At 46.4% G+C, this 17,333-nt stretch overlaps 1 protein-coding gene across 2 annotated transcripts; it reads right to left on the reverse strand.

The window, feature by feature from the left end:
* Positions 1-11,750: 11,750 nt before the first annotated feature.
* btbd3a (BTB (POZ) domain containing 3a) lies at positions 11,751-16,580 on the reverse strand. Of its 2 annotated transcripts, none has more exons than XM_079999000.1 (5): positions 16,543-16,580; positions 15,546-15,783; positions 14,751-14,841; positions 14,244-14,362; positions 11,751-13,953 (listed from the first exon to the last, which is right to left on the reverse strand). In XM_079999000.1, exons 2-5 carry the CDS (start codon positions 15,704-15,706, stop codon positions 12,921-12,923), a joined length of 1,404 nt encoding a protein of 467 aa, XP_079855126.1. In that variant the 5' UTR covers positions 15,707-15,783; positions 16,543-16,580; the 3' UTR covers positions 11,751-12,920. The 2 variants fall into 2 exon arrangements, with proteins under 2 accessions (XP_079855126.1, XP_079855125.1); XM_079998999.1 differs by having other exon boundaries at positions 16,427-16,574.
* Between the last annotated feature and the right edge of the window lie 753 nt (positions 16,581-17,333).

Here is a 17,333-nt window from a genome sequence, read left to right on the forward strand (position 1 = left end):
TCTGGGGGCAGCGCAGAAAAAACGTCCTGTTGCTCATTAGTTCATTTACCTTTTCTGCCTCTTTCGCTCCCCTCTCCATTTCCCCTGTTACCGTCTCCCCTTGGGCGGAGGAAGTAATGGCGATTGGAGGTGGTGCCAGTCTTTGTTTCTGCATAGGGAGGTGTCTCTGCAGCAACCATCATCGTCATGGCAACCAAGGCACCTTCTGCAAGCCCCCAGGCTTTTCGAAGCGGCTTTCTTTTCGTGGAGTTCCAGCCCCCTGAACTTTATACAGAAGAAGATTTCATCATTATGCCTTCCATCACCGCATACAACACACACTTCTTCAAGCACTTCAAACATTTTTCCTCATACTTCTTTCCAGGATGTTGATCTGGCTTCTCCGTCTTCTCCACAACTCTAAGCGGAGTCAGCCTTTCCAGCATCTCCTCTTGGTTTTTCAGGAATCTCAGAAGTGCACCAAAGTGGTTGTCTGAGGTGACATTATTACGAGGCTCCACCATGAAGATTAGCCTGGAGTCTCTTTTAATGACGTCAGGTAACTTGCTTCTCTATCGCTTCGATCACCGATGGCTTCTTTATTGCACCAGAGTTTCCTAGTTCTGTGAGATCGGACAAGGCTTTCTCCACGGACTGTGTCAGGTCGATGACTTTCCTCGGCTGGTTTCCCTTCACAGGAGGCATTTTCTCCAGGTCTTTTGAGATCTCTACAGTGATGGTTGCCTTATTCCCACAGCCTCTGGATATCTCTGCAGCCCTGTTATATGTTGACGCTCTGAGATCCTTTAATATCTTGTCATCAATACTATTTAGGAGCAGAATCTTCTTGACTTCGATTGGTCCAGATGGTTCTCCACGTCTTTGTAGGCTCTCCCAGTCTTTCCTCCATCTGTGATATTCCCTTTTATTCCAACAACAGCACAACAGGTGCTGCAGGTATTGTTGGTGGTGTTTTATCCCTCATAGCTCTCTGGGCGGACACCATCAACAGCTATGTTACCTGCTTCATCGTCATTCTTCCTTGCTTCTAGGACTGCAGATGTGAGCTCATATTGACCATATCTTGACCACAGGTTCACTTGGACGATGTGCTTCACTTCTTTAAGCCTTTCCTCAGCTTCAGTTGAGGTCTTCTCCATGTCGCCCTCTAGTGCTCCACCAAGAACCGCATCTTCCTCCCCCTCTTCTTTTGTTATCTCAGCCAGGAGTCCAATCCTGTCGTCATCACCGGCTTGGAGAACCCTCTTGAGGCAGTCGGAGGGCGTACTGTTCTCCCCATCACAGAGGGAACTGGCCCGCCTGCTGGATCTGCTCTTTGCAGTGGTCCGCTTCCTCTTGAGCTGCTTGACCGTCTTCCCCAGGACATCTTCTGCCATCTTGGCCTCAAGGACACGCACAGCTCGTCACCTCTGCGGCTGCAGCTCTTCCTGGACGTCTGACGCCGTTTATCCTCCCGTCCTTGCTGCAAGCTTGTTTATCAACTGTCGAGTTATTTTGGTTTTTACTCTCAATGCCTGCCTAAACTCGACTTGGCACAGAAACCAAGAGAGGACGCGGAACAACCACACTTTTTTCCTTCTTTATTAGAGAATCAGAGAATGAGGTGTGTTGGGTTGAGAACCTAAAAATAAAAGAAACAAAAGAACATCATTTCCTTCCCTCTCTTTAAATAATGTCAATTAAATCAGGTTGGAAGGGCATTATTTTTAATATATTCATCCTGTCACTGTTAATATTCTCCAAACGTACATGTATCATTGATTACTTATCATTACTAGTTATTTTTTTAAATGATTAATATAAAATTATTTATTTTAAGAACATTTAAACTCTTGAGCATGTTCCTCTTTATGCCTCTTTTAAATACTATTAAATACCGTTAAACAAATCAAATCAAGCAGTATTCAGTTCAACTGGTCACATGACTCCCATGGATCCAACATCAATCCTAATATCTACTCACAGATCTAACGCATTATCAAACACAAAGGAGTGTACATAGCAACAGCGTCTCTGCGTTGTTTCTCCTGCAGGAGCATCCACACCTGCCCAGCACCACCTCCTCAAAGCTGCTCCCTCTCCCCCTGCCTGCACGCCAGGAGCCCGAACTGACAAGGTGGCTCCAATATTATTATCATTATTATTAACATTATTGATTACTTAGAACTAGACCACCTAAATATGAGAGAAAAGTGGGAGAGCATTTCTAAAATAAAACAAAACCAGTCATAACTTCACAATTGTTCTGGAGCTGTTATTTGAAGGTAAAAAAAAAAAAGTGACAGTTGCTTTAAAAAGGCACCAAAGTGTAGCATTATATGGTCTATTAAACTATTAGATTATCAAAACAAATGACTTTTAAAGATGTGGCACCACCTCCAACTTCAGAGGAAACTAAAATCAATCAAAAACTACAACTGAATGGTCTCTGAGGTATTGCAGCTGTTTTTTGATACATTTAATTCAATTTCAATCTTCAATTTCAATCAAACGAACAAACAATCAAACTTGCCTCTGGGATTTATTTTCTCATCCTAAATAATTGAACAAATGAGGTAATGATAAAAAATATTAAGAAAATAGAAAAATATATGATGAAGACAGCAAATGAATACATTATTTTAAATGGTGGAAAAAACGGATTCAGGTCCAATAGTGAGGTAGAACGCTACGGGACTTATCAAAAATAATAAAACGCACGCCAAGGGCACTTGACTTCAACTCAACTCGTATGATTCAAGATTCAAGAGGTTCATTTGTGACATTATGTTGGGTTTAGAACTTATTTCACATAATCTCCTGGTGCGTTGCAAAGACATTTCACTGCATATACAGTATGTACTGTGTGTACGTTTGTATATGTATGTTGAAGCAGGGTGGAAGCCTTGGCCTTCAGCTGATCTTTCCAATTTTGTAGACAGCACTCTGCACGCTTTCGGCTGCGCCGTGTGGGAGTCCAGCTGTCTGCCTCCCAGGCGAACCGGGATGGTTAACCTAGCGGATGGGCCCTGATCCCGACCCGCTACGAGGTGCGGGGGCCGGTGTCCCGGGGCTCCCGCGGATTGGGTTCGCCGATGCTGTCAGGGTTGTCTGGCTGTGGCTCCTGGGCTCTTCTGAGGTTGTGGCTGAATGTGGAATAAATGAGTCTGGCTCCATTCACTTCACCCAGCGAGGAAGGAGTCTTTCGTGGATCTGTGAAAATCTTCTAAAGGAGATGAGGCGATGTTACAAAAAACACAAGGTTAAGTGACAGAAAAAGAACTAAAAAGAAAAGAGTTATTCAGTTAGTTCTTTGACTTGTTCAATAAAGAATGTACTCGCGCACAAACTTTTATCGAAAACAAAAACTGAAAGGCCGGCAAAAACATTAATAGAGTTCTCTTGGACTCAAGTGGGGACCGACCTGAGGCAAGAATTTTTGGTGTGCTCCTTGAACACTGGCCAGAGTTTAAACTGGCTCCTGATATTTCCCTGACTAGTGAATGTAATTTAACTTTACGTATAAAAGTCACATAACTTCATGCATCACTTCTCAAACCAATTAGTGGTTTCAACAAACTGTTGTGATAATGTTTTACTTGTAAGTAAAATGACAGAATTCAGACACTGTCAGAAAAATTATTTTGCTGAATGCCCTGTTTTGCAATAAACAATGAAGAGGAAAAAGTTCTTAAAGGTCTCAAAGTGAATTGATTATTTTGTGCAAGGGTTGGATCAGAGATGTGCTTAAGAGCAGCTCCCTGAGATCAACAGTTTATTTTCAGGGAGTCTGGAATATATGGTCAGTTTGGCGTCACAGATTCATACGTGTTTAAGATAAGGTAAACTCTGTAATGCGCAAAGAACAATGAAGTGCTGTTCCTGCTCTTGCAGCTGCATATTACATTTCACTGCATATATGTATGGAAGTATGTATATGTATGTGACAAATAAAAATCTTGAATCTTGAATCGTGGGGAGGCCGAAAACAATGATAGCAGTGACTATACTCCCATGGTTTGGAATGTCTGCAAACTAACACTGTGCTGCAGTAAGGACATGTGACTGAGGATATGAGGTTGTGTCCTTCATTATGTGTGTGCATATATGCTTATGTGATTATATAGATTTACATATATTGTTACACAAACAGGTTTATACGGTAATTGTTCGCATTTTGACATAGGAAGGAGTTTGTAATACATGTACACAACATAGCAAACTAATTCATCAGACATCAGTCAACTTTCAAAGGCATTCTATCGGGAACAATGTGTGACTAGTTAACTGTTTAGACGATTTCTAATTACTAACAAACAATTTCAAACACTACTAATAAATGGCATAAAGTCATCATCAGTCATCCTTAGTCTGACTACACAGCACAAATTATCATTGCAATCTTAGTGGTTGCTAGTTTCTATGCGTTGGTCACTAGGTGGCTGTATGGCCACGTGAAAATGTAGACATTTAAATGGGGTCTTGTAACTGACATGGATTCACATTAATTCAGACTCTTTAACAAAAAGCAAATCATGGTGGGACCTCTACTCAGGACTGTGTCCCGGGGACAAGGTTCTCAGTAGGAGGCAGCTGTGAGAAAGTGAGAGCACATCACCATGTTAGTTACATGTAGTTACGCTGTTAACTTTAGAACTGATTCCAAAGTCCTCTCGTATACAGTGCTGCAGATGGCTTCGGAGCGGCCTAAATGACAGAATAACTGCTCCTCCATGCTCCATCTGGACAGTGGTGCAGTCCCTTACATGTGGATGTGCCGATGTCTCTTCAGATCTTAGATTTTACTGAATCTTTTCCCACACTCCGCACAGGGGTATGGTTCCTCTCCTGTGTGAACACGCTGATGAATCTTGAGATAAGTTGATTGATTTAATCGCTTCCCACATTGTTCACAAAGGTAAGGTTTGTCTCCTTTGTGGAGACACTGATGTTGTGTGAGATTCCCTAATTGACTGAATCTCTTGCCACACTGTTGACAGGGGTAAGGTTTCTCTCCTGTATGCTTCCACTCAAGTACTTTTAATTCAGCCCTTTTCTTGAAGCTCTTCCCACACTGTTCACAGTGGTGTAGTTTCTTTCCTCCGTGAGTAGGACAATGTTTTCTGTGATAACCTAAGAGAGGAGGGAAAGAAAGACAAAAGTGGATTATAAAACACGTCCGAGAGGGCACTAAGAATTTAGGATGTTGAGTAAAGGCCGAAAATTGAAAAAGAGGGTTAATTTCTGGCTGTCTGCATTATGCCACGATCCCACTTATTGATTTGAAATGATTTCATAACTAGTACACCGAGCACAGCAGCGTGCCCAGCAACTGCAAAGCTTCCGCTGTTTAGCTTGAGCTAAGAAAATGAGTCCCCAAAAATGTAGTTAACACTGCAACTACAAAGCAAACTATTTGACCAACAAAGAATATAACCAAGCCTGTTTACAGTAAATGTGAAACTAGATGATATCTAACATTTACTTGGAGAGACCACCCTGTCGGAAATATCTTTGAACATCCTTTCCAGTACCGTACTCAGAATGCCTCGAGGAGATAGAAAGGACAATTTAGGACGTGGATTTTGTTTTACCACAACAATCGAGTTGTGGTCCCAAAATACTAGGATTATTGGGTTGACAAATAGGTGCCGTTACGTGTCATGGGCACAGCAGTGAGACACTAAAACACACGCTGATACAACCCCGGGAAAGCAAATACAGAGAGAATAAACTTGAACCAAGAACTGAACCCTGGGTGACCCCACATGTAACAGCAGCAGCTGGAGACAGTCACTGGTTTCAACAGCAAAACACACGTTTCACAGGTAGAAATGAGGAAAACCACCGAAAGCTGTGACAAATTCCAACTCAGTCCTTCAATCCGTTCAATAATATTGTGCGTTGCAAAATGGACTGTGTACTAAAGTCCGCATGGAAAAGACGTTGTGAAATAGTTTCCAGGAGTTTACAGACAACAACTTGGCTGCAAAGCATAAATATTTACTGTGCTGCTCTCACCGCTCAGCCACAGCTGAACAGTTAGAGAAACGTCCTGAAGGAAATTTGTCTTTCGAAGTAACGTGTCAGATACGATTCAACCACATATTACAACCACAACACACAGGACGTGAATACATTCATATGGGATAAAAGTTATACCATATTGAAGGTGGTATTCAGCTTTCAGGGCTGTGCAGACAAGCTGTGGGCCGAGGAGTTGGTCCAAAAAAAAAAAAGACGAGATTGGAAGGAACCGGAAGTGGTGGAGCGGAGGGGGTGGTGGAGCGCAGAGACTGGTGGAGTAGAGCACTACTTGACATCGTCCAGTTTGGTATATCTGTGCAGGTTATGACTCTGGAGCCAGTGAGTACAGTACAGTCAGTAAGTACAGTACAGTCAGTAAGTACAGTACACTCAGTAAGTACAGTACAGCCAGTATGTACAGTACAGCCAGTGAGTGCAGTACAGCCAGTGAGTGCAGTACAGCCAGTGAGTACAGTAAATCCAGTGAGTGCAGTACAGTCAGTGAGTGCAGTACAGCCAGTGAGTACAGTAAAGCCAGTGAGTACAGTACAGCCAGTGAGTGCAATACAGCCAGTATGTACAGTACAGCCAGTGAGTACAGTACAGTCAGTAAGTACAGTACAGCCAGTGAGTGCAGTACAGCCAGTGAGTACAGTACAGCCAGTGAGTACAGTACAGCCAGTAAGTACAGTACAGCCAGTGAGTACAGTACAGCCAGTGAGTGCAATACAGCCAGTATGTACAGTACAGCCAGTGAGTGCAGTACAGCCAGTATGTACAGTACAGCCAGTGAGTGCAATACAGCCAGTATGTACAGTACAGCCAGTGAGTGCAGTACAGCCAGTGAGTTCAGTAAAGCCAGTGAGTGCAATACAGCCAGTGAGTACAGTAAAGCCAGTGAGTGCGATACAGCCAGTGGGTTAGTACAGCCAGTGAGTGCAATACAGCCAGTATGTACAGTACAGCCAGTGAGTGCAGTACAGCCGGTATGTACAGTACAGCCAGTGAGTGCAATACAGCCAGTATGTACAGTGAGTACAGTCAGTGAGTGCAGTACAGCCAGTGAGTTCAGTAAAGCCAGTGAGTGCAATACAGCCAGTGAGTACAGTAAAGCCAGTGAGTGCGATACAGCCAGTGGGTTAGTACAGCCAGTGAGTACAGTACAGGCAGGTTTCAGAGTGAATGCTCCAGGGTTAGGGTTAGTTAGGGTTAGTTAGGGTTAGTCACGGGGATGGTATCTCAGGAGGTAGAGCTGGTGGTCTAGTCATCTAAAGGTTGCTGGTTGGATCCCAGGCTCCTCCTGCTAGCATGCTGTAGTGTCCTTGAGCAAGACACATAACCCCTCATTGCTCCTGATGGCTGCGTCCGTCGGTGTTTGAACAATTGTAAGTGGCTTTGGATAAAAGCGTCTGATCAATGAAATGTAATGTAATGTGTAGTACTATGTTAGTTATCCTTTATGTGTATTACTATGTAAGTTAGCGTTTATTTAAGTTTTTTGCCTTGTTTCACATCGGTGCAATTGCTGCGACTGTGGCAACAAAACAGGAACAAAGCTGCAGCTTTGTTCCTGTTTTGTTGTTATTATCAACTATTGAGAAGATGTTTCCTGCAAACATCCACCCAGTCACCAGGACAGGACGGGGCAGCGAAAAACTTACCTGACGGAGGTTGTCTGCTCTCCTTCCAAACTTCATCGATGCAGCAGCTGGTTCTAAAGCGGCGGTTGGTTCTAAAATGGCTGCCGGTTCTAAAGTGGCGGTTGTTGATTCACGGACGACGTGGTCTCCCAGGTACTGCACTCCACGCTCACACACCTGGATGGCAGGAAGGGGCCGACGTGAGATGCTGTTCATCAACTACAGTTCAGCTTTCAACACCATAGTCCCACCAGACTGACTGTCAAGCTGCAGGAGCTAGAACTTTACACTCCACTGTGTGCCTGGATCCTGGACTTCCTCACAGCCCGGCCCCAGGTGGTTAGGGTGGGGTTAGGGTGGGGTTAGGGTGGGGAAGCACATGTCCAGCTCCCTCACCCTGAACACAGGATCCCCCCAGGGCTGCGTCCTCAGCCCCCTACTGTGCTCCCTGTACACACATGACTGTGTGGCCAGGTCCAGCTCCAACACCATCATCAAGTTTGCTGACGACACCGTCATGGCGGCCTGATCACCGATGAGGATGAGAAGGCCTACCGCCAGGAGGTGGCTGACCTGTCACTCTGGGGCCAGGACAACAGCCTCCACCTGAACGTCAGCAAAGCTAAGGAGCTGATTGTGGACTTTAGGAGAGGATCACAACCGAGGACGCACGCGCCCTTGGTGATTAATGGGACTTCTGTTGATAGGGTGAGCAGCTTCAAGTACCTGGGAGTCCACATCACAGAGGACTTAACATGGACTTTACAAACAGACACTCTGGTGAGAAAGGCGAGGCAGCGTCTTTACCACCTCAGGCAGCTGAGGAAACTCAGGGTCTGGGTGAGGATCCTCAAGTCCTTCTACTGTGGAGCAGTGGAGAGCATCCTGACAGGCACCATCACTGCCTGCTTTGTACTGTACTGCTCAGGACAGGAGGGCCCTGCAGAGGGTGGTGCCTTCAGCTGAATGTACCACTGCCACCACCCTCCCCTCCCTGCAGGACTTATACACCAGGAGGTGTAGTAGCAGAGCTGCAGCGTCCTGAAGGATCCTCACCACCACCACCACCACAACTGACTGTTCCAGCTGCTGTGGTGGAGCAAGAGCCTCCACAGCCACACAACGAGAACAGAGACTGAGACGGAGTTTCTACATCAAGACATAAATACTGTCAACGCTGACCTCACCAGGGGTACGCATACTGTGTCACTGTTCTGCGTTGTTTGGTGTTAGCGTATTGCTTCACCGTACTGTTGTATACTGTGCTGTATTATCCCACAAACACTACCTCACTTTATTCACATGCCACTTTAATGCACATATCTGTATTTACATAATTGCCTATCCCATATTCATAAGCATATTCCCTTTATCTATTCCATTTTAATTTATTCTACATATTTTTATTTTACCCTATAAGTATTCGACTTACTGAATTACGTTTTAGGAATCAGTTAGTTGGTCTAGTACAGGCCTGGCCAACCCGCGGCTCGCGAGCCTCATGCGGCTCTTGGGCTGGTTTCATGCGGCTCTTAAGGGGCTTTCACATGACAAGCGTCAAAAACTCAGAAAAAAAAAAAGCGCAGCCATTCATTCCCTATTATGATTATAAAATCGCTATGATATATCACTCGTTTTCCACCGCGGATCACCTCCTCATTTACTCAAAGCGGACAGCAGCAGGAGTCATGTCCCATTAACGCCTGTTTTATTAGTCCTAATGCCGCGTTTACACCAAAAGCGCCGGGGCGGCGCGCCTCCATACAAAGTCAACGTATAGACGCGTTCCAGTCGCCTGGAACGCGTCTAACGCGGCATTAGGACTAATAAAACACCAAATAAGATTCGAAAAGCTTTGGAAGTTTATTTTCAACACTATTGACATGGTTAGTCGTCAACATATAAGATGGATCGGCCGGCGAATTGCGTTGCGTATCGGACATCTCCGATGGAGAACTGTGAAGGCTGGAGGGGTGTGTGTGTGTGTGTGTGTGTGTGTGTGTGTGTGTGTGTGTGTGTGTGTGTGTGTGTGTGTGTGTGTGTGTGTGTGTGTGTGTGTCGCGACTCGCGAGCGACACGCGAGCTGCAGCCATCCCCTGGCAACACTGGCTGCAGCTCGCAGATTTCTACAGTCGCGAGCGGACCGCGAGGTCATTTCAGTAGTAAACAAAGTGTCAAGTTCGCTCTCATAATGGAGAAAAAGCACCGCAAAACGAAAATATGAAGATGAACACAGGACGTTTTTGACAGAGTGGGAGAGTTTATATTTTTTTGTTGAACGTAATGGCAAGCCATTCTGCCTTATATGTCAGGCGTCATTAGCGCATTTCAAAACTTCAAATCTTCAGCGCCACTTCAGCTCACTCCATGCTAACATCGACCAGGAATTTCCAAAAGGGACTGAACCCCGCAAGCACATGTTGGTCACTTTGAAAAGTCAGGCAGAAAAGCAGATACAGATTTTCCAAAAATTTACGAAGCACTCAGAGACCGTAACGCTTGCATCATATCAACTGGCTTGGAACATTGCACAAGCTAAAAAGCCATACAATGAAGGGGACTTCGTTAAAAAATGCCTCAGTGACGCTGTTGAAATCTTTTCTCCTGAGGACTACAAACTAAAACGAAGTGTATCAGACATCCAACTGTCCCGCAGCACTGTTGAACGCAGAATATCGGACATTAACACGGCTATTGAATCACAGTTGCACTCTGACCTTCAAGCATGTGAGTATTTTAGTGTCGCATCGGATGAGAGTTGTGACATACAAGACAAGCCTCAGTTGGCAATATTTGTACGGTCTGTGTCAAACGATTGTGTGATCAAAGAAGAACTCCTTGATATTGTGCCATTAAAAGACAGAACCCGTGGCATAGATGTGAAAGAAACAATGATGGCTGCATTTACGAAAGCAAATCTGCCCATACAGAAACTAACTGCAATAGCCACGGATAGAGCGCCAGCCATGATCGGATCTGTGAACGGGCTTGTGGGGCTGTGCAAAGCGGACCAAACATTTCCCGAGTTTTGGAATTTCCACTGCATCATCCACAGGGAGCAACTCGTGTCTAAATCATTGAATTTAGACAACGTCATGAAGCCTGTGATGGAAATCGTCAACTACATCCGCACACATGCCCTTAACCACAGGCAATTCAGGAATCTTATCGCTGAGCTGGACCAAGGGCTTCCAGGTGACCTGCCGCTGCACTGCACTGTGAGGTGGCTGTCAAAAGGCAAGGTAGTCTCTCGCTTCTTTGAGCTTTTGGATGCCGTGAAACTGTTCCTGGAAGAGAAGGACAAGGACTATCCCGAGCTCTCGGACCTCGAGTGGATTATGGATCTGGCCTTTTTGGTCGACTTGCTGTGTCACTTGGACAGACTGAACCTGACCCTGCAGGGTAAGTTAAAAATGCTGCCTGACCTGGTGCAAAGTGTGTTTGCGTTTGTCAACAAACTGAAGCTGTTCAAGACGCATATTCAAAAGGGAGATTTAACGCATTTTCCGACTCTGCTAAAAGCCAGCAGGCAAGTCACCAGCGCCGCCCTGAAAAAGAAAAGAGATTATCATGTTGGTGTGTGACATTTACAATAAATCTGGCTGAGCAGAGGTCTGTGTGTGTGTGTGTGTGAGGAAGGGATGGGGTGATGTTCATGTGTGCCCATGTGTATGATGTGGCTCTTTGCAGTAACACAGTAAAAAAAGTGGCTCTTAGTCTCTGACTGGTTGGCCACCCCTGGTCTAGTAGAAAGAAATTTTCACCGGGTGCGTTGCATTACATTTCACTGCATATATGTATGTAAGTATGTATGTGACGGATAAACCTCTTGAATCTAAAGCGGCGGCTGGTTCTGTGTGTGTGCAGCTGAGCTCTCTCCAGACACCAGTTTTAAATTTCCTCTCTGCCCCCGTCTAGAGACGTGTAAAATCACATGACAACAAACTGTAAAAACCTTGTGGTTGTAGAGACGTCGGAGCAGATTTTGCTTGATCCAGAGCTGAAATCCCCGTTCGTCCCCAAACTCAAAGGCGTTTGGCGTCGCTTCCTCAGCTCATTTTAACTGTGAATGTGGAATAACGAGTCTTTAGAAGCCGCCGTAGTTAAACCTTTATTTCAAAACCCTGCATCCAGCGCACACGTTCACCCCCCAGTGTGCGGGGTCACATGACAGGAAACAGGAAGGAGACGCGGTGAAAAGGCCAAAAGAGGTTTGCGAAACCATGACGACTGCATTGAGGAACCGTGTCGGGATTAAAGTCTTTAAAGGGAAGATTCAACAAAAAAACTCAAAGGAATTTGAAATGACATCGTGATCTGAAAATGGGATTTCAAAATGAAAGCACCAAAAATGAAACCTTGTTGTGGAGCCATTGTACTGCACGCTCGGAAAACCTAAACCCAGATGAATTTGGGCAGATCGACCTCTCGAGACGCTGCTTTCGTTTCTTTGTTCAAATCCCAAAAGCTTACGGAGCAGAAAGAGACGAAGCATCGACAGCACGAGGAACATCAAACCTACTCAAGCCTAAATATCAAAACAAGTCGCAGCTCGAGCTTCGACTTTAAAGGCAGAAAACCGAGGAACGTCGAGGTTCTGCTCGGGTTGTGTTGGGTCCGCAGGTTCTGGAACAGGCGGCAGAAGCAGAAGGTTCCGCCGCTGGGAGCAGGACTCGTCCCCGGGTTCCAAACCGAGCTGCGGTTATGACGCAGATGAATCGTTCATATTTATATACGACACTGGAGCAGAACTTCATATAAGCTGCAGGTTCCATCTGATCTTCACGGTTGTTACATCATCACGTCTGAGCTGATTGCGATTCTTTTGCGAACCGTGTTTACGTCCACATTTCGTTTCGATGCCAATGTCAGAAATGTTGCAAGAAGCAAAATGTGAATTTGGGGAGTTTGTGCGTATGAAAACAAAAACGTGTGAAAAGGGAGTTCTGGATTAGAAACAAGACTCATTGACTTTGTTTGAAGAGCGAAGCCAGAAAACAAACATCCAGGTCATTCCTGATGCGGCGTTGGCGTCATTGGCGTGAAGGCAAATCAACTTTTCTTCTCCGTTCCAATCTTCACTCCCAAAAACAGGTCTCTTCCTCACAAGGTGGAGGTGTGTTGTTACACCTCCAAGCTCATGCTGTGATGCAGCCGTAAGATGAATGACAGAATGACAGGATTCAACTGCTCATGACCATTATTTGTCAGACAGTTGGTGGTGGACTGATATTTCATGTTGTGGCGCTCCACCGGAAGCTGTTGGTGGCGCTCTCAGGCGTAGAAGATGAGCTCTGGGATCTGCCCCCCCTGTACCCCGGTGCCGTTGGTGCTGTCGGAGGAGCACTGGAACTGGAAGGTCACCTTCCCGCACTGCACCTCCGTCATGCCCTCCTGGCCGAAGTAGCTCAGCTCGTTGCCGTCCAGCACCACGCTGGCCGTGTAGAAGGTGTCGGGCTCGATCTGCACCGGGAACTCGAACCGCACGGGGAAGGTGCTGCTGGAGCCGTCCGAGAAGTACTTGGTGACCCGGTGTCCCACGGGCGTGCCCTGCCGCTTCAGCTCCATCTTGGCGCTGTACTCGGCCGAGCCGCCGCTGGAGCCGTAGAGGCCGAAGCCGGCGATGAAGACGCGGCGGTCCACGGCGAACTGGATGCTGTCGCAGCGCCCGCGGTAGCGCCACTGGTTGCTGCGGTAGGCGCAGGACTGGAAGCGGTGACAGCGCTGCGGCGCCAGGCCCTGCCGCGCCTGGGTGCAGAACAGCAGCTCTGGCTTCTTGGCGGCGGTGAACCACAGGAACAGGTCGTTGGTCTCGTTGGGCGTCAGCACGCCCGACTGCGCGGCGCCGTTGGCGAAGTCGTCCAGCAGCATGGCGGGGATGCGGATCAGGTAGATGGCCTTCCCCAGGACCAGCCGCTTGTTCTCGATGCCGGGCTCGAGGTCGCGGCGCTGGCACTCGGCCTCGGCCCAGCTCAGCGCCGCCTCGAACACCACCATCTCCTTGGCGTTGAGCGTCTCGCGGCGCAGGATGGTCTCCAGCGTCTGGGCGTCGATGTCCTGGAAGCCCTCGGAGCGCAGCGCCAGCTCGGCCTGGGCATCGATCACCTCCCAGCAGCGCTGTGTCAGGTCGGGCTCCTCGAACAGGCAGCTCTGCGACAGCAGCACGCAGGCGTTGCGGGCGCTCAGGCTCGTCTCCAGGAAGGAGACGCAGGCCCGAGCCAAGTGAGGAACCATGTACTTCTTGGCAGCGTAGAGCGTGGCCAGCACCGTGTCGGCACACAGGTCGATCTCGTCGCAGTAGATGTACCTGGGGGGGGGGGGGGGGGCAGATACCTGGTCAACTCAGAGATGAACATTGAATTGTAAGTCGCTTTGGATAAAAGCCTCTGCTAAATGAAATGTAAATGAACAAAGTCCAAAACTCGTCCATCTACCAGCTCTGTATCCTTCATCTTTTTACTTTTTGACATTTGATGACATTTAATTTTTAATTTATATAAATATTTCTACTCGTTACTACGTCAGTGGCTTTTTGACCAGTGGAAGGAAGCGGAGGATCTTTAAATCACAGAGGGCGGGCGATGCCCGGCGACTCACTTGAGCATCGCCAGGAAGGACGGAGGTTCCACGTCCGGGATGCGGATCTCCTCTTGGTCCTCGGCCAGCTCGCCGTAGAACATGGCGTGGAAGACCGAGCTGCCGACCGCCAGAACATACTGAGGGGAGGGAGGGAGGGAGGGAGGGAGGAAGGAAGGAAGGAAGGAAGGAAGGAGGGAGGGAGGGAAGGAGGGAGGAAGGAAGGAAGGAAGGAAGGAAGGAGGGAGGGAAGGAAGGAAGGAGGGAAGGAAGGGAGGGAGGGAGGGAGGGACAGATCCAGATTCAGGCCACAGAACTCCCACAGACCCACTGATGTTTTGAACCATCCGGGAGCGTCTAGATCTTTCTAGTAAATAGAAAGACTCCTCCCGCCAAGCAGCTCAGAAATCAGGAGGGTTTGTCCTGTGATGGGCTCTTCTGTTCATGACGACAGCCAAGATTTATTTCACTGATAAACGTTTCAACACTTTCAATCAAATGTCATATTCAGAGCGCCGGGGGTCTGACCTTGTGTCCTGGAACTCGTTGCGTCCCACCCGGGGGTCCCACCACAAAGTGCACGTCGGCCATCACCTCGTTGTTGAACATGACCGAGTTCCTGCGGTTCCACAGAACGGTGAGAGACGAGGAGAAGGAAACACGGGGGAGGCATCGTGACTTTGGGCTAAAGAAGCTGTTGGAGCGGTCGTCAGACCCTCCCTTCCAGAGTCACAACAAGACGCAAAAAGCGGAATGTCTTTAACTCAGGTTGTGGCTCTGGTTGGTCGCCAATCTGCTGGTGGATTATTCCAGGTTCAGGAAGTAAAGGCCCTGTTTCCATGTTTTTGCTCCAGCCGGGGAACTGGTCATCTGGTGTTGGTGCTCATTAGAAATGGACATGCTTGACTCCAAATCTAAATGGGGTTTAACTTTCTGAACCTGGACTTTCCACCTCCGCTTGAGGCAAGACACGGCTAACTAATCTGGACAGCAACGACAGCCCACTGAAACTGACATAAGGCAGACAAGGTATGATATAAAATCAAAGAAGAATTGAAGCATATCAATGAAAAGCCAGGAAAAGATTAAGACATTGAAATGCAATTTAAAACAGGCCTACATGCTTGAAGGGAAATACCAGCCATTTCCAGCGTTGGAATGGTCAAAACTATTATGTTATGTAGTCTAAGGAACCCATTCCTACACCTTTGTCTCTGAGAAGCAGAGAGTCATTTGAATGCGGACAATGGGTGGTATTCCCCGTCACACATGACCCAAACTCGCACCCACTGCGGTGGTTGGGACTCAAACCCAGTTCCCCACCTCTCCCTGATGGTGGGGTAGACCCCTTGCCAGTTGCAGCCCTGGCTGCTGTTGTTGTTGGTGTGGTTCTGGTTCTGCACGGCGCTGGTGGACGAGGTGGAGGTGAGGGAGGAGGCGGCGGAGGGGACCAGCTTCTTGGTGGGGTACAGCTCTGCTGCCATCTTAACCCGCTACTGGAGCTGGGCTCTGGGCATGGCGGGGAGGAGGAGACCAGGATGGATCGGGAGGCTCCAGGTGGCTGCAGACAAATGGACGACACCGTGTATTATACAGATACTCCTCACGTAACTACCTGTTAAACGAGCGTTGGGACTTCCTCCCAGCTCTCTGACCGGTCTGTATGGTACACTGTGTACAATACTGCGGCGCCTCCGCGTCAAGTATCTCATCACCCTTTATACACTATATACACTGTATACACTATATACCAGCCACGCCCCTTCACTGTGAAATAACATGGGTCCTCGCTTATCGACCTGGTCCTCGAACGGAACTCTGTCGCCAAGTGAGGAGGGCCTGTATTTTATTAATAACTAGTTGAACTATTCAACGTTAACTTATTTTTGTATTTCACTGTGCGTTCTGAACGAACTGAGACATTCTAAAATGCATTTTTTTTAAAACATTGCTGTTTAAAGAAGAAACACACACACACACGTATAGATAACCAAAATTAAAAATATAAAAATGTTGACATGGCAATTCAAATATACAGGAATATAGTTACTATGCGTGATTATCGGCTCCTCTGCAGTTGAATAATTATCCTGTTAAATCCACTTTCTTTGCTGTTTATTCATCTTGAATCATCTGAACCGATGTGGAAAAACCAGAATGTTTGTAATGTGAAGGATTAAAGAGTCGAAACGAGAGGAACCAACCTGAAGCGAAGCAGAAGGAACGGCCTCCAAAGCTCCGTAACACTATGTTATTCTATTCTGTCGTTTTTCTTGGTATTTCTTCATGTTTTATGAGTTTTATTGTGTTTTGTTTTTACCAGAAGTCTTTGTTTACTGCGGCTAGCAAGTTTTCTTCTTCTAGCTGCGGTGAGTGCGGCATAGCGGCTGTTTGCAGACACCGCTGCCCCCCACAGGCCGGAGCTGGAAACTGCACCCAGCTGGGCTGCAGAAGCGTCCTGTGTGAGGGCGTCGTCTCTGTTTTTACTGTATAGTGAATTTATTCAATTGGTTTTTGATGTACCTTTTAAATAAACGTGAATAGTGAACAGCAAACAGTGGGTTGTCAAAAGTGCAAGTCGAGAAAGAGATTAAATATATTCATAATAATAATAAAGCTATTATTACTACTATTTGTATAGCACCTACAGATTACAAAGTGCGTTGACAGATTAAATAGAAGCAGAGTGTTCGGATCATGAATTTAAAAGGCAAAGGACCATTAATAAACAAATTATTCATTATGATTAACAAATTCAATTAATTCATTAAATTGAAAAAGCGGATAAGATGACAATTAATAAATTAATAAATACAATATGATTACAGGAAATATAAATAAAAAGGAAAAAAAAAACAAATTAAATAAAAATAAGTAAACAAAAAAGGTAAGTGAAATTGATAAAGAAAGGGGGCGACAGGGGTTTTGAGAAGTGATTTAAAATAAGTCAACTATAAATAAATCAACAAAGTTAATAACCTTAAATGACTGCCTTATTGTCACATGTTTTTACTCCATTGTATATATTGTTTATTGTATTTTTTCCTCGCTCCACTGATATCACTTTTTTGTCATTGACTATTTGCGAGTGTGTGCGTGTGTTGAGAGACA

The sequence above is a fragment of the Zeus faber genome (assembly GCF_960531495.2).
Source record: "Zeus faber genome assembly, chromosome: 4".
NCBI lineage: Eukaryota > Metazoa > Chordata > Actinopteri > Zeiformes > Zeidae > Zeus > Zeus faber.

Excerpts from the sequence above, each read along its gene's own strand:
- btbd3a (XM_079999000.1), bottom strand. The coding sequence starts at position 15,706 with ATGGCAGCAGAGCTGTACCCCACCAAGAAGCTGGTCCCCTCCGCCGCC. Across the intron at positions 14,842-15,545 it reads TACCCCACCATCAGGGAGAG|GAACTCGGTCATGTTCAACA; the intron begins GTGGGGAACTGG and ends GTGGAACCGCAG. Across the intron at positions 13,954-14,243 it reads TCCTTCCTGGCGATGCTCAA|GTACATCTACTGCGACGAGA; the intron begins GTGAGTCGCCGG and ends CCCCCCCCCCAG.